Source organism: Moesziomyces antarcticus (genome assembly GCF_000747765.1).
Source record: "Moesziomyces antarcticus DNA, scaffold: scaffold_v10018, strain JCM 10317, whole genome shotgun sequence".
Lineage (NCBI taxonomy): Eukaryota > Fungi > Basidiomycota > Ustilaginomycetes > Ustilaginales > Ustilaginaceae > Moesziomyces > Moesziomyces antarcticus.
In genome coordinates this window covers 189196-204856 of record NW_014638992.1, presented here as the reverse complement: position 1 = coordinate 204856, position 15661 = coordinate 189196, and the positions used below count along the sequence as shown (strand labels likewise).

The 15661-nt window shown below is 61.5% G+C and overlaps 7 protein-coding genes across 7 annotated transcripts; 4 read left to right on the top strand and 3 right to left on the bottom strand.

The window, feature by feature from the left end:
• Window positions 1-73: 73 nt before the first annotated feature.
• PAN0_018d5650 (uncharacterized protein) lies at window positions 74-2455 on the top strand (the record flags this gene model as incomplete). The annotated part of the gene is made up of 1 exon (XM_014798879.1): window positions 74-2455. The coding sequence occupies one exon, from the start codon at window positions 74-76 to the stop codon at window positions 2453-2455; it is 2382 nt and encodes a 793-aa protein (XP_014654365.1).
• A 273-nt stretch (window positions 2456-2728) lies between these two features.
• On the bottom strand, window positions 2729-3670 carry PAN0_018c5649 (60S acidic ribosomal protein P0; the record flags this gene model as incomplete). Its single annotated transcript, XM_014798878.1, has 1 exon — window positions 2729-3670. One exon carries the CDS (start codon window positions 3668-3670, stop codon window positions 2729-2731), a length of 942 nt encoding a protein of 313 aa, XP_014654364.1.
• A 735-nt stretch (window positions 3671-4405) lies between these two features.
• Window positions 4406-6706, top strand: PAN0_018d5648 (uncharacterized protein; the record flags this gene model as incomplete). The annotated part of the gene is made up of 1 exon (XM_014798877.1): window positions 4406-6706. The coding sequence occupies one exon, from the start codon at window positions 4406-4408 to the stop codon at window positions 6704-6706; it is 2301 nt and encodes a 766-aa protein (XP_014654363.1).
• A 70-nt stretch (window positions 6707-6776) lies between these two features.
• Window positions 6777-8254, bottom strand: PAN0_018c5647 (TAP42-like protein; the record flags this gene model as incomplete). Its single annotated transcript, XM_014798876.1, has 2 exons — window positions 6777-8150; window positions 8210-8254. The coding sequence occupies 2 exons, from the start codon at window positions 8252-8254 to the stop codon at window positions 6777-6779; spliced, it is 1419 nt and encodes a 472-aa protein (XP_014654362.1).
• A 267-nt stretch (window positions 8255-8521) lies between these two features.
• PAN0_018d5646 (NADP-dependent d-sorbitol-6-phosphate dehydrogenase) lies at window positions 8522-10254 on the top strand (the record flags this gene model as incomplete). The annotated part of the gene is made up of 3 exons (XM_014798875.1): window positions 8522-9396; window positions 9618-9783; window positions 9934-10254. The coding sequence occupies 3 exons, from the start codon at window positions 8522-8524 to the stop codon at window positions 10252-10254; spliced, it is 1362 nt and encodes a 453-aa protein (XP_014654361.1).
• A 94-nt stretch (window positions 10255-10348) lies between these two features.
• PAN0_018c5645 (alpha-1,2-mannosidase subfamily) lies at window positions 10349-12865 on the bottom strand (the record flags this gene model as incomplete). The annotated part of the gene is made up of 1 exon (XM_014798874.1): window positions 10349-12865. The coding sequence occupies one exon, from the start codon at window positions 12863-12865 to the stop codon at window positions 10349-10351; it is 2517 nt and encodes an 838-aa protein (XP_014654360.1).
• Window positions 12866-13252: 387 nt separating this feature from the next.
• Window positions 13253-15567, top strand: PAN0_018d5644 (uncharacterized protein; the record flags this gene model as incomplete). Its single annotated transcript, XM_014798873.1, has 2 exons — window positions 13253-15415; window positions 15484-15567. The coding sequence occupies 2 exons, from the start codon at window positions 13253-13255 to the stop codon at window positions 15565-15567; spliced, it is 2247 nt and encodes a 748-aa protein (XP_014654359.1).
• Window positions 15568-15661: the final 94 nt, after the last annotated feature.

Here is a 15661-nt window from a genome sequence, read left to right as displayed (position 1 = left end):
CCCCTCCTTATAAAGGGCAACCGCGCGCGCCCACCTGAAAGAGCCACAGCTCCACCACTTCCGTCCATGCACAATGTCGAGCGCCGCGGTTGTCGCTGCGGGACGTGATGCTTCCTCCCAGCGTCTGGGCTTCTGTCAGCGCTGCGGCGACCCGATCTCGGGCAAGGTGCGCTGCAGCAGGTGTGGCGGCACCAGCAAGGAACCTCGCATTTCCTCGATCCAGGCACTCCCCGCAGCGAAAAAGGTCGACCATTGGGCAAGTCGATACGTCAACGCCAGGTCCGGTCTCGCTGCAGCCGACGATCTCGACGAATACACGCATGATCAGCCACCGCTCTCGCCCAAGCGCGCGAGTTTCGACCCAGCCTTGGGATTCGGTATGCCCTCGCGCATCTCTCGTGACCTGCGCACTTCTGGCCCCAAGCCCGATACGCGCAGCGCTGCGCACGACTCTACCAGGCTAAGCCCCGCACTCACCGACGATGCGCCGAGGCGGGAAAGTCAGGACTACACCGCGCCCGTCCTCAAGGGCTCCGACGGTGTGCTGTCCAAGGTGTGCGGCTCGCTCGTCGAGCCGAGCGAGTCGCGCAATCGGTGGGCGTGCGCCGACTGCGCAGCCGTCTTCGCACGCGACTCGACGCTCTACGCCGCACCCGCCTCGCTCCCCTCTCCCGACGCCGCATACTATTGTCGAGACTGCTACGCGCGGCGGTACAGCCTCGGCGCCTGTGCAGCGTGTGACCGCGACGTGCTCGGATCCACCAAAGAAGACGGCAAGTACGTCAAGTCCACCACCGGTATCTGGCACGGAAGATGCTGGAAGTGCTCGACGTGCGATAAGCGCACCCAGGACGGTGTCGAGGTGCTTGTTGGCATGGACGGTAAACCGACGTGCGAAGGATGCTTTGATCGTCCACGACGTGCGCCCTTCGCCGAACCTGCTCCACAGCGTACTGAGGCTCTGCCGGATGTGCGTAGGCTCAGCCGCACCGCCAATAGGAACGGCGCCATGGGGGCGACCATCGCCGAGCTGACGAAAAAGCTCGGCCAGCAGACGGTAGCTTCCCCGCGCATGGCGGCGAGTCGTTCGGGATCCAACACTTCGTTGCTCCAGTCGTCGTCGTCGTCCAAGAGCTCGCTCGATGCACCCGTGTCTCCCGCCGCTGCGCAGGGTGTTTTTGGCGCCGCGAATACAGTGGGCATGTCAAGATCGGGGAGCTTGAGCGGTAGCCCGCCCAAGCCACGTCCGCTTACGGCGCAGTTCCGCGACGGCCTCAACCTCGCTGCGTTCCAGCCGTCGTTCGGCGTGGATGCGGAGCGCGTCCATCGACGCGACTCGCGCAGCCGCAGCGTAAGCCCCGTCAAGCGACCTGACTGGCGCACGACGTCGCCCACCTCGCCCGCGGTGGGTGCAGACGCAGAAAAGACCGGCTGCAAGGTGCCTGGTAGTCCTGCCGCCCCCGTAGCATCCGTCGGTACGGGCTTTCCGCGTCCACTCAACTCTCTCCGCAATGTCGAGCTTACCGAGCCGCTGGAGGGCGAGAAACACTCGCGTGCGGATGCGCTCGAGCCGGCCGAGGGCAGTGTGCGCTGTGCAGCGTGTGGGCAACTGCCCTTGCACCACGCCACGGACGAGGTTGTTATGGTTACCCTGCCGGAAGAGGTGCACCTGCATGCCGACTGCTTCCGCTGTGCGGTATGTTCCGACACAATTGATGGGAGCAAGACCTTCGTGCGTGTCGACGAAGGGTATGCACCACATGCGCCCGGACTGAAGGCGTATGCGCATCCACACTGCTCGCCTACCGTCCAGCTGCGCATCGTCCAACGCGGTGCAGAGACCGAGGGCGAGGGGGGGCAGAGGAGCTATCGGGCAAGTTTGGATCCGAACGCGGGTCGAAGCCATGCAACTCACCAGCGTGAACTGAAACCCAGCCCAGTTCCTTCACCTGCCACCTCTCTTCGCGATAAACCCATCCCTCGTCCAACCGTTCTTCCCGCACCCAACAACCCCGGTAGTGGTAGTGGTGAAGGTCGACGATTCCAACCCACCGCAGGAGCAGCACCACCGACACGATCCACCATCCTCACCACGCCTCGAGGCGCAAATCCGGCGGCTGGGATATTCTCGCGCATGTCAGCTCTCTCCTCTGCCTCCGGCAACCCTCTCACCCTTAGCACGGACCGCAAGTTCGGAGGGATGCAGTGCTGTGCGTTTTGTGGGGACAAACTGTCCTCGCTCGAATCGGTACTTGGCCCACGGGGGACGCAGTGGCATAAAGCGTGCCTCGTCTGCAGAGGTACCCCTCCCCCAGCTAAGGACGTGTGGTCTTATCGCAGCCAGCCCAAGACTTGCGGAAAGAAACTCGATAGCGGCGCAAAGGTCAATGCGCACGGAGAGGTCAGGTGCCGCGAATGCTTCGACCGCGAATCCGCCGCCTTCCGAATCACCTAGAGACGCATGGACTTCTACAAGTCCTCCTCTTCAAAACCCTCATCCTACCAATTCTCACAGTCTCACAATCTCGTCGTTCAAAAGGTTCAACCGTTCGTATGCACGCACATCAAGTTTTCTGTCGCAAAGACATTCTCATTTCGCAGAGGCAAGTGAGACGCCAAAGGGGCAGAAAAGAGGGAAGAGTGGCGGCCGATGCAAGATCACATTGATGCCAGCAACTCGACTTTTGGGGGTGAGAGACGGGGGTGGAGACAACGCAATGTTGCACGCTTAGTCGAAGAGACCGAAGCCCATGTCGTCGTCGGACTCCTCCTTCTCCTCCTCCTCCTCCTTGGCGGCGGGGGCGGCGGCGCTCGAGTCGGCAGCGGCAGCGACGGGGGCGGCGGCGGCGAAAGCCTCGGGGTTGGCAAGGTACTCCTTGGCCTTCTTGGAGCCCTCGAACTCGAAGTCGGTGGCGAGCGAGACGGCGATGAGGTTCTTGTAGCCGTTGACGAGCGAGTGCATGACCGAGGCGATGGTGGGGTAGTTGAGCGCAAGCGAGATGCAGGCGATCTGCTTGATACCCAGCACGAAGCGGTCCACCAGCTCGTCCTCGGAAACGTCGAGCACGCTCGACTCGAAGCACTGGCCCTGGTCGTAGATCTGCACGACCGTCATACCGTACGTGAAGGGCGAGATGTTGAGCATGTTGAGCAGCGTAGCCTCCGAGGTACCGACACGGTTGCCGGCATCGACGACCTTGACGTCCGAGACGATCTCGATGGTACCACGGGCGATCTTGGTGGGGACACCGAGGGCCTGGAAGAACGAGGTCTTACCGGGCTCCATACCGGTGTTGCCGGCCTTGACGAAGATGTCCTCGGGAGCGTAGGCACCAGCACGGGCAGGAGCAGCAACACGGTTGGACAGGATGAGGTCACGGACGTCCTTGAGGTCACCCGAGGTGAAGACGAAACCGATGTTGCCCTTGAGGTGGGGCAGCAGACGCTCGTAGTCCGGGTTGTCACCAACGAGCATGCGCAGAGCACGACGCGCCATGGTGTTCTTGCCCATCAGCACAACACCCTTGCCGCGGAGCGACTGACGGATCTGGTGCATCTGCTGCGAGCTGACATTGTCGATGTTGACGATGAAGATCGAGGGGTACTTCTCGAGCAGCTCGGTGAGCTTCTCGAACCAAGCCTCCTTGGTAGCACGAGGCATTCCACCCATTTTGGCTGAAAGTTTTGGTTGGTGTTGGTGGTGAAAGAGAAAAGAGTTGTTGCGAGTAGGGCGTTGAAGAGTTCGGCCTACCTATCACCTCAGAGAGTGGATTGAAAGGAAGTTTAAAGGTCGAACGACGATCGATAGAGTGATGGTGGAGAAGGCCAGAGGTGCAGGTCGCGAGCGCCTCAGTGTGGTAAATTCGCACCTTCGCAGAGTCGCAACTGCTGCGGCAAGTCCAGGCCGCGCCAAATGCAAAATTTTCGGATCCGCCATCTCAGAAATTCCATCTTGTCTCGTGCGGGTGGTGGGTGGAAATCCCGACTTCCGAGAAGTGGGGTCGAGGTGTGCCTTTTTGGAACGGCGCGTGAGCTCTGCAAAGTGGCAGAAAGCCGGCTGCAGTCACGTTTGACGTCGAGCTACATTCTTGTATCGACACCTCTGCCACCTTCGCAGCCCCTCATCCCGTCGAGCTGTCACAGCGTACTCGCGGCTAAGCCAAACCAGGGCGTAGATCTAAGACCGCATCATCGCATTCTGACCGCAACACCCCCCGACATTCGCGCGCGGTAATGGTCCTTCAACTCTGACCACTCACAACTACACTCCAGCACACCTACATTGCTGCAGAGGAGAAGCTGGCTCCGACACTTCAGTGCGCATCACTACTCGCACTGGCAGCAAAACCCGAACAGAGTACACTCGGCGGCGGTCTCGGTGCATGGAAGCAAGAAATGACCGGGCATGTCCCTTAGCTCCGCCTTCCAGACGCTGCGCCTTCAGGCGAGGTCGGTCTCCTCGAGCCAGCTCTCGAGAAGCGTCTGCACCCAGTCCAAATCGGCGACAGCGAACGGCGGTGGTGCTGTGAAGGCTGCCAGAGCCGCTCCTGTTCAGTCACACGCCCCACACCAATCTGTGGACCTAGGTGTCGCCGGACCTTCGCGGTGCTTCTGCTCTTCGCATGGGCGCAACAAGGCGTCCGAAGTGCCGCTTGAAGAGCTTCATTTCGAGGCAGCGCTCGACGACTACCGACATGAACAGCTTTCGGCCACCACTACCGACTACTGGCAATCTGCCGAGTCTGCTAGAGCAGCAAACCGTTCATACGACACACATGCACATACAACACGGCATTCGCATAGAGGGAAACCACCAAGCTCCGCGCCACCAATACCTCCCCAATTGCTCGCTTCCAACGCGCGCAACGACCTCCAGACGCTTGCCGACAACAACTTCTTCACACCAGCCACGCAGCAAGTCCCAGCAGATCATGCTGCCACATTACAACTTCCCGACAACAATACTGCATCGAGGCCCAACACATTGATACCGCCATCCTACATCGACAGCTTACCAACATCCAAACGAGATGCGTTTGAAGCTCGGCTGCGAGTTCTCACGCATTCGGGCGAGTTCTCCATGCCCGCGCTTGCCGCCGAGCTGGGCGATCTGGGCGCGCAGGACCGCGAGCAGGTGTGCTGCCACATCATGACATTCTGCATCCACCAAGGCCTAGATCCTCGCCGCATCTGGGACCTCTACTTCACGTGGTGTCCCATGCCGCAAGCCAATCCTGCCGTTCCCTCAGGTCCAATGCGGGGTGTGCTGCGTCGCATGCAGGAAGACGCCGTCTTCCGATGCTGCGACTACCTCACAGCAGCCCGTATGACCCACCAGGCAGCCGTCGTCGCCGGCGACACTCGTCTCAGACCTTCCCAGTCGCGTCACTTGGTGGAACAGCTCGTCCTCAACTTTCGCATTTCGTCGTCTCTTGTCGACCGAGATCGAGCCAACCCCGCTGCCGACGACCACGACGCTGCCCAGCCGGCTGCACATCCATCTTTGGTCATCGTCACACGGCCGGCGGTGTGTGCGGTGACCGACGCCATGATGAACCTCATGGTCGATGGCGTGGCATTCAAACGCAAGACGCTCAATCGCGTGTTCAAGCTGCTCTGCGTGACGCATGCGCATGATCGCGTGGTGCGCTTGGTGCGTGCCGCCCAGCGCCGCGAGCAGATCGACCTGGCTACGAAGCGTGCAGGCAAATGTCAAGGCGACGAGCTTAGGGCTGCAGGTGGCTTCTCACGCTTGCGCATCGAGGCCACTCCTGTGCCGCGGGTGCTGTCGACCATGATGGTGGAGGAGTGCATGTGGATGCTGTGCGCACAGAACGCCAAGGGTGCGAACGCAGCGTACGAGGTGCTTCGCACGCTCGACCCAGAGCAACGCACAGCGGACATGTACGATGCGCTCATGACGGTGTACGGCAACGCGCCCATTCTCACGAACAGCGATGCAGCGGCAGACACGGTGTCGATCGGCCGCACACAAGCTGACGACGAGCCAGACCCGTCGATCCACGTGTGTTCGATGGTGGACGCCGAATTGTGGCGCGACATCAACACATTGCGCCACTTGGGCGGGCCAACGCTGCGCACGATGTCGTCGCGCATCATCTGCCACGCGCGCACACGGCGGCTCGAGCTGATCAAGTCGGACCTGCACTTCATGCACGCTTCGGGGCTGGGAGGCTTGCTCGACCTGAGCGAGGCGGCGCGTCTGGCTGTGGTGCGCTGCCACATCAAGCGCGGTGAACTGCTGCAGGCCTACCGCCACGCTTCGACACTGCTGGCTACGCAGCCGGACGAGGCGATGCAGGAGCGCATCGTTCACACGCTGCTGCAAGCCGCACAGCACGTCCGCGTCGTGTCGGCGACCGGAAGGTCGGTCCCGTCGCGCGCGGGCATGCTGGAGCGCTTCCTGCGGCACTTTTCGCGGCTGCATCGACGCTTCCCGGCGCTGCATCCGTCGAGCGAGAGTCTGAGGCTGTTTGTGCAGCTGCTCGACTCGCACTCGGACTGGATCTCCACCGACACGCTGTGGAAGATGCTGCGCACCACCTCGGCGAGCCTCGGCAACGACGACGCGCGCAGCGCACCCGTGCTCGAAGCGTTTGCCGCCGTCTTTCACAATCGCGGCGAAGTGGCCTCGGCACATGAACTTCGTGCACTCCTACAAACGCGCACCCACAAGGATGTCTGAAAGCAAGTAATGCATTTGCAGTAATCTTCACATGGATGATCTCGAGACCAGGCTAGGGAAGCGGGCAGTTTTAGCCTCGATTCATGGTGTTTCCAGCGCCGCGTTTGTTGTGCTCTGTGAAGGTGTCCCAGTGGATATCCTTTTGGCGCTGTTCCTCCTCTGCGTCGTCTGCATCCTTGGTGCCATCGTTTTCCATGCGTCTGGCACGCTCTTCCGTCGAAGTTGGAGCGTCGTACGAAGCCTGACCACCACCCTGGATAATGTTGCCACGGCGTTCTTCCTCCTCGAGATACTCGTCGATGGACATGGTGGGCAACCTGTGACCCGGACGAAACACCTCCTTCGCCGCCTGTTCTCGGGACTTTGTGATCGTAAACGGACGCAACACCTTTCCGGACGGAGCCATGAGTGGACCACTTGTAGCCAGTCCTGTTCTTGACCTGTCGAGTCTCCACTCGGCGTCTGTCGGCACGGATGGTGTATCGACGGGAGGTGGGGGAGGCATGTTTCGAAGCAGCTCGAGCTCCTGGCTTGCTGACGTGACGAGTTGGGCAGCACGCAGCACGTGCAGATTGAGCAGTGCAAGCAGATACTGTCGAACGGACCCAATGCCTCCCGGCGCCGTCGTAGCGCTCGTCTCGTTATCCGCATCGTCGTCTTCATCGTCATCCTCCGCGCGCACCATCGGAAAGACCAGATCATACACCACATCCGCCGGAACCCTATCTCCCGCCGTTTTGGAGCGGTACGCCTGTCGGAACTCTTCGAGATTCTGCTTGAGCGCACGTTCGAGCTTAAACACCGCGATCTTGGCTTCCCTAACATGCGGCGCACTCCCACCCCCCCACGCACCCGTATCAATCCCCATGCCCACCAACTCTGAGGGGGGTACACCGCCCAACGTCCAACCGAGCAACTGCTTGGTGCTGGGCGGTACCACCCCAAGCCTCACCGTCCTGTTGAGAAATCTTGCCGCAGCGGTTTGGCTCTGTGCAAGACGACGTTTGCGCGAAGCGTGGTCGATACCTGTGCGGACGGCCTGGTGCAGCTCCGCCTCGAGCGAGGGCAGGAAGAGCGTGCGCAGCGACGAGGTGGAGATATCGCGCAGCGCGTCGTTCGACGATACAACGCCGATAGAGTCGGAGAGCTGCTGCGCGCGCGAAAGCAGCGACAGCGTCTGCTCGGCAGGATCCCTCTGCGCAGCGGATGACGACGAGGAGGAGGCAGTCTCGGGTGCGCGCGTGTCAAACTGCTGAGGCGGGGGAGGCGGAGGCGGGTCCGACGCGCGCAAGAAGACCGTCGCAATCAGATCGTTGAGCGTCTGCCCCGACATGTTGGTGAAGCGAACGGCGGAGGTTGTCGACGGTGATGGTGGAGGATACACATCATCGACCGGCGTCAAGACCAGGGTCTGGTCGTGCTCAGCAGCCGAAGAGGTGTTGGTCTGCAAGGCTTCGCACGCCGAAAACGCTGGGTGGAGAGGCTGAGTCACGCTGACAGTACCAGTGCCACGACCGATCCGTGCGAAATCGGGAGGAGAGTGGACATTGCATTGCCGGGTATCGAAGGTTGCCGTTGGCCCAACCGCGGCCACACGGCGTATCTCCGCGATGAGGCATGACGCCACACTGCTCCTGTGTCGGCATCGATGTCGCAGCTCACAGCGGCAAGCCGGCCAACATCGACGCTCGTCCCGCCGGGAGACGGTGCTCCCCACCATGCAATAAAGACCCCGCCGTGACCAGTGCTACGTCGCTTGTCCACCATCCACCACTCTGTCACACCCTCCTGCTCTATATCTAGCGATTTCTGACCATGCCTATCCCTACTGTGCGTCTTCCTTCGGGCGTTGAGCTGCCGCGCCTCGCCTTTGGTACGGGCACAGCGCTGTACCAGTCCGCCGCTGCCAAGCAGGTGACCATGGCGCTCAATGCCGGCTTCCGCTTCGTCGACGGTGCCGAGGTGTACGCCAACGAGGAATCCGCCGGCGAAGGCATCCAGACCTTCCTCAAGTCGTCCGGGCTAAAGCGCGAGGACATCTACGTGCTCACGAAAGTGGGCAAGGACGGCATGGCGGATCTGCAGTCGGCAGTCAAGGAGGAGATGCGCAAGCTCCAAGTCGACTATCTCGACTCGTACCTGCTCCACTTCCCGCCGCGCGGCAAGGACGGCTTGCCTTCCAACGTGGATGCCTGGAGGCAGCTCGAGAAGATCAAGGCTGCCGGGCTGACCAAGAGCATCGGCGTGAGCAACTGGCTCGCCTCGGACATCCAGCAGCTGCTCGACGCCGGCCTCAGCACCCCGGACATCAACCAGATCGAGTTCCACCCCTACCTCTACGCAAACGCAGAGTACACAAAGCTGATGGCGCTCCAGAAGAAGCACGGCATTGTGACGATGACCTACGCCGCGCTCGCACCGTTCTACAAGTCGACGCTCCCCGAGGATGGTCCGCTGAACAAGGCGCTCACCGCCATCGCGGGAAAGAACGACAAGCGCACCACCGCAGCCGTGCTGCTCCGCTGGGCGCTCCAGCGTTCGGAGGGAATCATTACGACTACGACCAGCAAGGAGTCGCGCGCCAACGAGCTGCTCGACCAGCTCGACTCGAACAACGACGCCCAGCTGCACCTCGACGAGGACGAGCTGAAGCAGATCGACGAGGCGGGCAAGCAACACGGCTACGAAAAGTACTACATGGCACCGTTCATGCAGCCCTAGTTGCGGTCCATACCGCTCCACAAGCTGTGAAAATGACAGATGGTGTTGCCATCGACGGGGTTCATGTGTGTGGTTGGCGTGCAATTGGCGTGAGAAGGGGGTGGTTGGGTGGAGAGGCCCGTGCGAAGAATTCGCGACCGATTTCAACTGTGAGACTTTAGGGTGTAACAGTGCAAAATTGTGATCGCAGCGACGGATCCGAAGCGCGCCGCTGCGAATTCAAGGTAGCGGACCTGCAACACGTCGCTGCCCTCCTTGCCTCACCTGCTTCCACTCCACCGCTGGTCACCACCACCGTCGACACCACCGCAACACACCGCCTGACGGTCCTCTACACCACCTTACCCCCACCCGTCGTGCACCCACTCGACACCTCGTACACACAGAATGGCCGTAAGTACCCAACTAGCACGTCCGTTTGCGCTTCGATTGCTGACCCACTCGAGCCCAATCCTCTGCTCTGCTTCACCGTGGAATCGATGCACTCTGTCGACTTTGGGCGATAGTCTGGATTCAGCTTCAAGGGCGGTAGGCCGCGCTGCTTTGCGTTCTGGCAGGAGTTCCAAAAGTGCTACGTGCAGGCGGATACGCCGTCGGACTGCATCGGCGCCAAGGAGGACTACCTCGAGTGTCTGCATCACACCAAGGAGATCGCGCGCGCAAAGGAGATCAAAGACACCTGGATCGCGCGCCAGACCAAAGATGCACACGCCGCACGCGAAAAGGGCGAGGTGCGCGCCACCTCCTCCATCATGGACCTCGGCCTCATAAACGACACCAAGAACGACAAGACCGACGCCGCCTCCTCGGGCTCCGAATCGTCCTAATCACACACACACACCCACCGCTTGCTGTGCAATGTTCCACCACATGACCCACTTTTCTCCGTCGCAGACAGACTTCTCTTGGGATGGGGGAGGTTTAGCAGCCAAGAGGGTTCGAGTCGTATGCGTAGCCACCGGTGGACAGGCTGGGAGGCAGATCGTGGTCGGCGGTCGCAAATGTGGCGCTTGGAGTATCGCCCAGTGTGAGCTCGAGTGTGGCGCCCTGGGCAAACACTGTGTGGCACAGCCAGTTTTTGGTATACGGCTTACCATCCAACCTGGCGCTGACGATGTATTTGTTTCGCTTTGCTGCGTCAAAGCCCTTGGTTTCCAGCCTGAACGTCTTGCCCGTGATATCGCTGGTCACCGCATACGCACTCAGCAGCGGTGTTCCTAGCAAATACACGCCCGTTCCGGCGACCGGAAAAAAGCCGAGATAGGTCCATACGACCAAACTCCCCATGGCGCCCACATCGTCGTTGCCGGGTAACCCTGCGGTGGTTGTATTGAACTGCGCGCGCAGTAGCCGTATAACTGTGTCGACAGTATGGCTGTATCCGCCGCGCGCAAAGTTGGCCGAGTAGGCGGCGAGGAATCCGGGTTCGTCTGCGATATCCGCATAGCCGGAGGCCCACATGTGGTCGAATCGCTCAATGTACCGTCGGTGTCCCCCCATGAGCGATACGACGGTGGCCATGTCGTGCGGTGCAAACAGCGAGTACTGCCAACTACTCGCCTCGTAGAAATCGTGCCCCTCGCCACGGTCCAAGAAGCAAGCCATCGGTTCGAGTGCCGGCGAACAGCGTCGTGGATCCTGGTACGCCCAAGAACCGTCCTCCTCGCGCGCCTGCAGGAAGCCCGAAAACCCATCCGACACGATGCTCGTATTCCACAGGTTGAACGTATCGTTCGACAGCCGCGTATACGTGTCGTACAGATCCCTGCGTCTCAACCCGGCAGAGACGAGCGCGATGCTAAAGTCGTTGTACGCATACTCGATTGTTCTTGAAGCCGTTCGACCCGGAGTTGCACCTGCAGCACTTGGAGATCCCCACTCGCCGCGGGGTACATAGCCGAGCTTGGCACGTGCTGCAATACCTCCCCTGCCCACGAGCCCCCACGACGCCGGCTCGACCTGTGCATCCTTGAGCATGGCCTGCAGCGCGTCGTTCCAAAACTGCACATCGTCGCCAAGGATACCTTTGACATACGAGTCGCTGAGCATCATCTCTGCATTGCTCCCACCCTGTGTATACCCTTTGCTCGTCGACATCCTGCAGTCGGGCAGCCACCCTTCGTTCCTCTGAATCTCGACGATCGCCTGGAGCACGTCGGCCTGTGCCTTGGGTGCAAGCAGTGTCCAGAGAGGATGAATCGTGCGTGCACTATCCCAGATGCAGTAGAGCGAGTCGAACGACGGCTTGGACGTGCTGAAGCGGGGATTGTCGCCGGTGACGTTGTTGGGCGAGAGGAAGGAGCGGTAGAGCGACGAGTAGAAGAGCGTGAGGTCGTCGTCGCTCACGCCCTCGTGCGAGACGGAGAGCGTTTGGCTCAGCAGCCGGTTCCACTTGGTGCGCGTCTGTGCGGCCACGGCGGTGAGCGAGCGCGTCGAAGGGAAGGCTGGGATCTCATCGACCGCAAAGGCGCAGGCGGAATCGGTAGAGACCCAGCTGATACCCATACGGACGGGCAACACTCCTCGGTACGGCGCAGCAGCGAGGGCGTCGCGGTCGAGCGTAAGAATCACACCCGCCTCGTCGTAGATGTCGGTAAGCTCGGTGGCACCTGGCGTGGAGACAGTCGATTGGTACACGCCCGACGATCGCACCAGCGGCACATCGAGGCACGTATACACCTGGAAGTTGCCCACGCCAAACGAGGGCGAAAACGTTGCGCTCGAACGAATGCGCGTGATCACTTGCGCCTTCCCGCCCGGCGTGGACGGTAGATCAACCGTCTCGATGCGCAGCGAGTTGGGCGTGCCCCCGCCACTATTCGAAAGATCGGTCGTGTAGTCGAACACCAGCACGGGCTCCATATTATTCGCGCGCCTCTGCCTCTCTTTCGCTGTCCCCCGCTTGTCCACCGGCCAGGAACCACGCTCGAGCGTCTTGGTATAGTCAAAGTGATAGACTGCCGCATGATCCGCCGCCGCCAAGCTGACGCCAATCAGCGATTCGAGCGAAGCATGAAACTCCCCTGGCGCACTGCTGAAGCTCTTCCGCCCGGCAAGGTGCGTCCTACGCGCATTGCGTGTCCACTTGCATCCAGAGTCCTCCTCGTGCGTGTCGAGCTGGCAGTACTGCGGCAGGAGCGACGACATGCCCAACGACGGTCTGCCGCCCGTGCCATCATCGTGCAGCGCGCTGATGCCAAAGATCGCCGCGCCCGCGTCCGAGACGAACCCGGCCTGGTTGTCGCCGATGTCCGAATCCAGGCCGGGCTTGATGCTGCCAAACGGCGTCGAGGGGCCAGCGAAGACGTGGCCGCCGCCTAGCGTGCCGATGAGCGTATTGACGTACGATGCAGGGTCATTGGCCGGGTAGGGCGCTGCCAGAGCGCTGAGGAAGGCATAGTGGAAGGCGGCGTACGATGGAGCAGCATATGCGAGCATCGTTGCACGTCACTCGACGACGGCAAGCCAGGACGAAACACCGCTGACAGGGGGTGACAGCGCCGGGACCCTGTGCTTTGAACGGGCGGAGTGGCTCAGAGACCAACACCTGCGAAGGTCCGAATTTCCAGATGTGAGGCCGACGATGTCCAACATTTTGTCCAACATTTGGAATCTTGGCGATAACCGTGAAATGTGGAGAAGTCGGCTTCGAAGCAGCTGCTTTTCGACGCGTCGGTTTCACGCTCGGCCGTGCGCAGTTCCTGAAGTTGGTTCGGTGCTGCTGAGGCTGAGCCCGAGCCAAGCCAAACCAGTCGGTGCTGCAAGGAGGCCGCCTTGCTTCCTCTCCACCAGTCACCACCGGGCTGAGTCGCTCCCTCTTCCAGCATGTCGTACTCCAATCCAGCGCAGGGGCGCAGGACCTCGTCCGACCTCAATACCCGCTATCAACGCATCTCTTCGCACCAGCAGCAACAGCAGCAAGAACAGCAATGGCGTCAGTACCAGCAACAGCAACAACAGCAGCAACAGCAACAGCAACAGCAAGGCGCTCCTCAGCATCCACCACGCACCTACTCGGCAAGCACGCCCATGTGGACATCGCAGCCCGTGCCCGAGCCGCCACTGCTGCCGCCGCTCGTCGATCTCGCCAACTGGATCGCCTCGCTGCCTCCCGTCCAGCAGTGGCCTTCTCTCCTCGTTGACCGACTTTTGCTGGCTCCCGTCTCGCAGCTGCTTAGGGCAACGCGCGACATCATTCTCTCGCCCAAGACCCATCGCATCGTAGTGCGCCTTGGTGTGCTCGCAACCATCTTTTGGTTCGCTCTTGGCGCTGCCATTGTCAGCTACATCGGCTTCTACCGCGCCTGGGTGCCTGACGTCGGACTGCGCAAGGAAATCTGGCTCCAGTATGGCCACGACCGTCCTCCGTTTGCTCATCTCGACTTTGCTCCCTCCGCTTCCGCGAGCCAGCTGCGCGAGCCCGTCGTCTCCTCGTCCTCCTCCAAGCCTTCCACCGACATCACCGGCGAGTTCTTCGCTCAGGACCAGGCCTACGACGTCACCCTCGAGCTATCTGTCCCGCTCAACCAGGCCAACCTCGATCTGGGCAACTTCATGGTCGACCTCGACCTCAAGAGCAAGGCGGATCGCTCCGTGTTTCACGTGTCCAAGCCTACGCTCCTCACGTATTCCGCCGCTCCCATTCGCGCCGTCTCGTCGCTTTCGCAGCTCGTGTCGCGCAGTAGTCCTGCGTCGTCCGCGCCCGCCAACGCGCAGCTGCTCCGCATCCCGCTACTTCGCCGTGCCGTGCTGCGTCCGTCGTCGTACGCGCCACCGCTCTCGTCCACCCCGCCCGATCCGCGCGCCGATCGCAAGGTCACCCACGGTCAGCTCAGCGTCGGCAGGGCGGACGCCGACAGGTTCTGGATGTACGGCGGCAACCACAACACGCTCGCCGGCATCCACACGCTGCCAGGCAACGGCAAGGTGGTGCCGCTCGCCGTCGGATCGCACTCGAGCCGCGGAGAGCTGCAGACGTACAGCGCAAGCCTGCGCTTCGACGCCCACCTCACCGGTCTGCGCTTCTTCATGTACCACTTCCCGCTCCTCTCGTTCTTCACCTTCACCACGCTCTTCCTCAGCTTCGAGATGGCCACGGCGCTCACGCTCTGGGCCGTCGCCGCCATCTACACCAGCTCCATGACCGTCGAGCACGTCTCGCTCGACACCGAAGAGCACTTTCAGCAGGACAAGCCCTCGCGATACGGCGGCGCGCGTCGTCGCGGCGGCGGTGATGACGACGACGCCAACGGCGACACGAGCGGCAAGGCCGAGATGGACACGCCGTCTGGTGAAGAGTCGACGTCGTTCGAGAGACGCTTTGGTCGCAGGGACGAGCTGCGGTCCGACGAAGACGAGACCGAGACCGAGACCGAGACGCGACGACGCTTCAAGCGCGAATACGATGTGCCGCGCATCAAGACCGAGGAGTTTGACGAAGAGGATATACGGCTGGCCGCTGACGACGACGTCCAAGAAGAGATGAGGCTGCGCTCGCTCGAGAGCCTCGAGGCCAAGGATGCGGCGGATCTGGCCGAGGCGATCCGCCAGTCGCGCATGCGCGATGTGCTCGAGGCGAGGCGCATGGGCGGTTCGAGTGGAGTGGGTACGAGTGCCGGCACCGTCATGGTCGGCGAAGGGCTGATGGACATTGTGGATCCCACGTCGCCCATCTCGCCCGAGGAGCTGTCCGAGATCCAGCTCTCGCGCAGGGTGCTCGATCGGCTCGACGAGGAGACCGAGGAAGAGACCGACGTGGGCGGCAGTCTCACGGGCGAAGATGCCTCTTCCAACGCCTCCAGGCCCACAAGGCCATCGAGTCGAGCCGCAGCGACGGCGGCGGCGGCGGTTGGAGCGGGAGCTGGAGGAGAGACGGATCCGTGGGAGGATCTCGAGGGCGAGTCGGGTTCTGGTGATGGAAGCTCGGGCGGATCCAGGGTGAATGTCGAGGACGACAAGGACACCGGCGAGCAAAGCACCGTCGGCGGCGTAAGTACGAGAGAAGGCCAGCGTGGTTGGACGAGTGCAAGTGCTGACTTTGTTTTGGATCCGAACAGTCGACCACGTCAGGAGCGCGGACGGTGCGATCGTTTGGCGCCACCACCACCGCCACGGGCACCACGGGCACACGGCCTGAATAGGTTCGAACACAGGGCTAGGCTCACAACGAGCCTGCGTAAGACGGCGATTGTGGCCAATGCATTCGTAGCAGGTCTATAAGGGTATGGTGTGCGT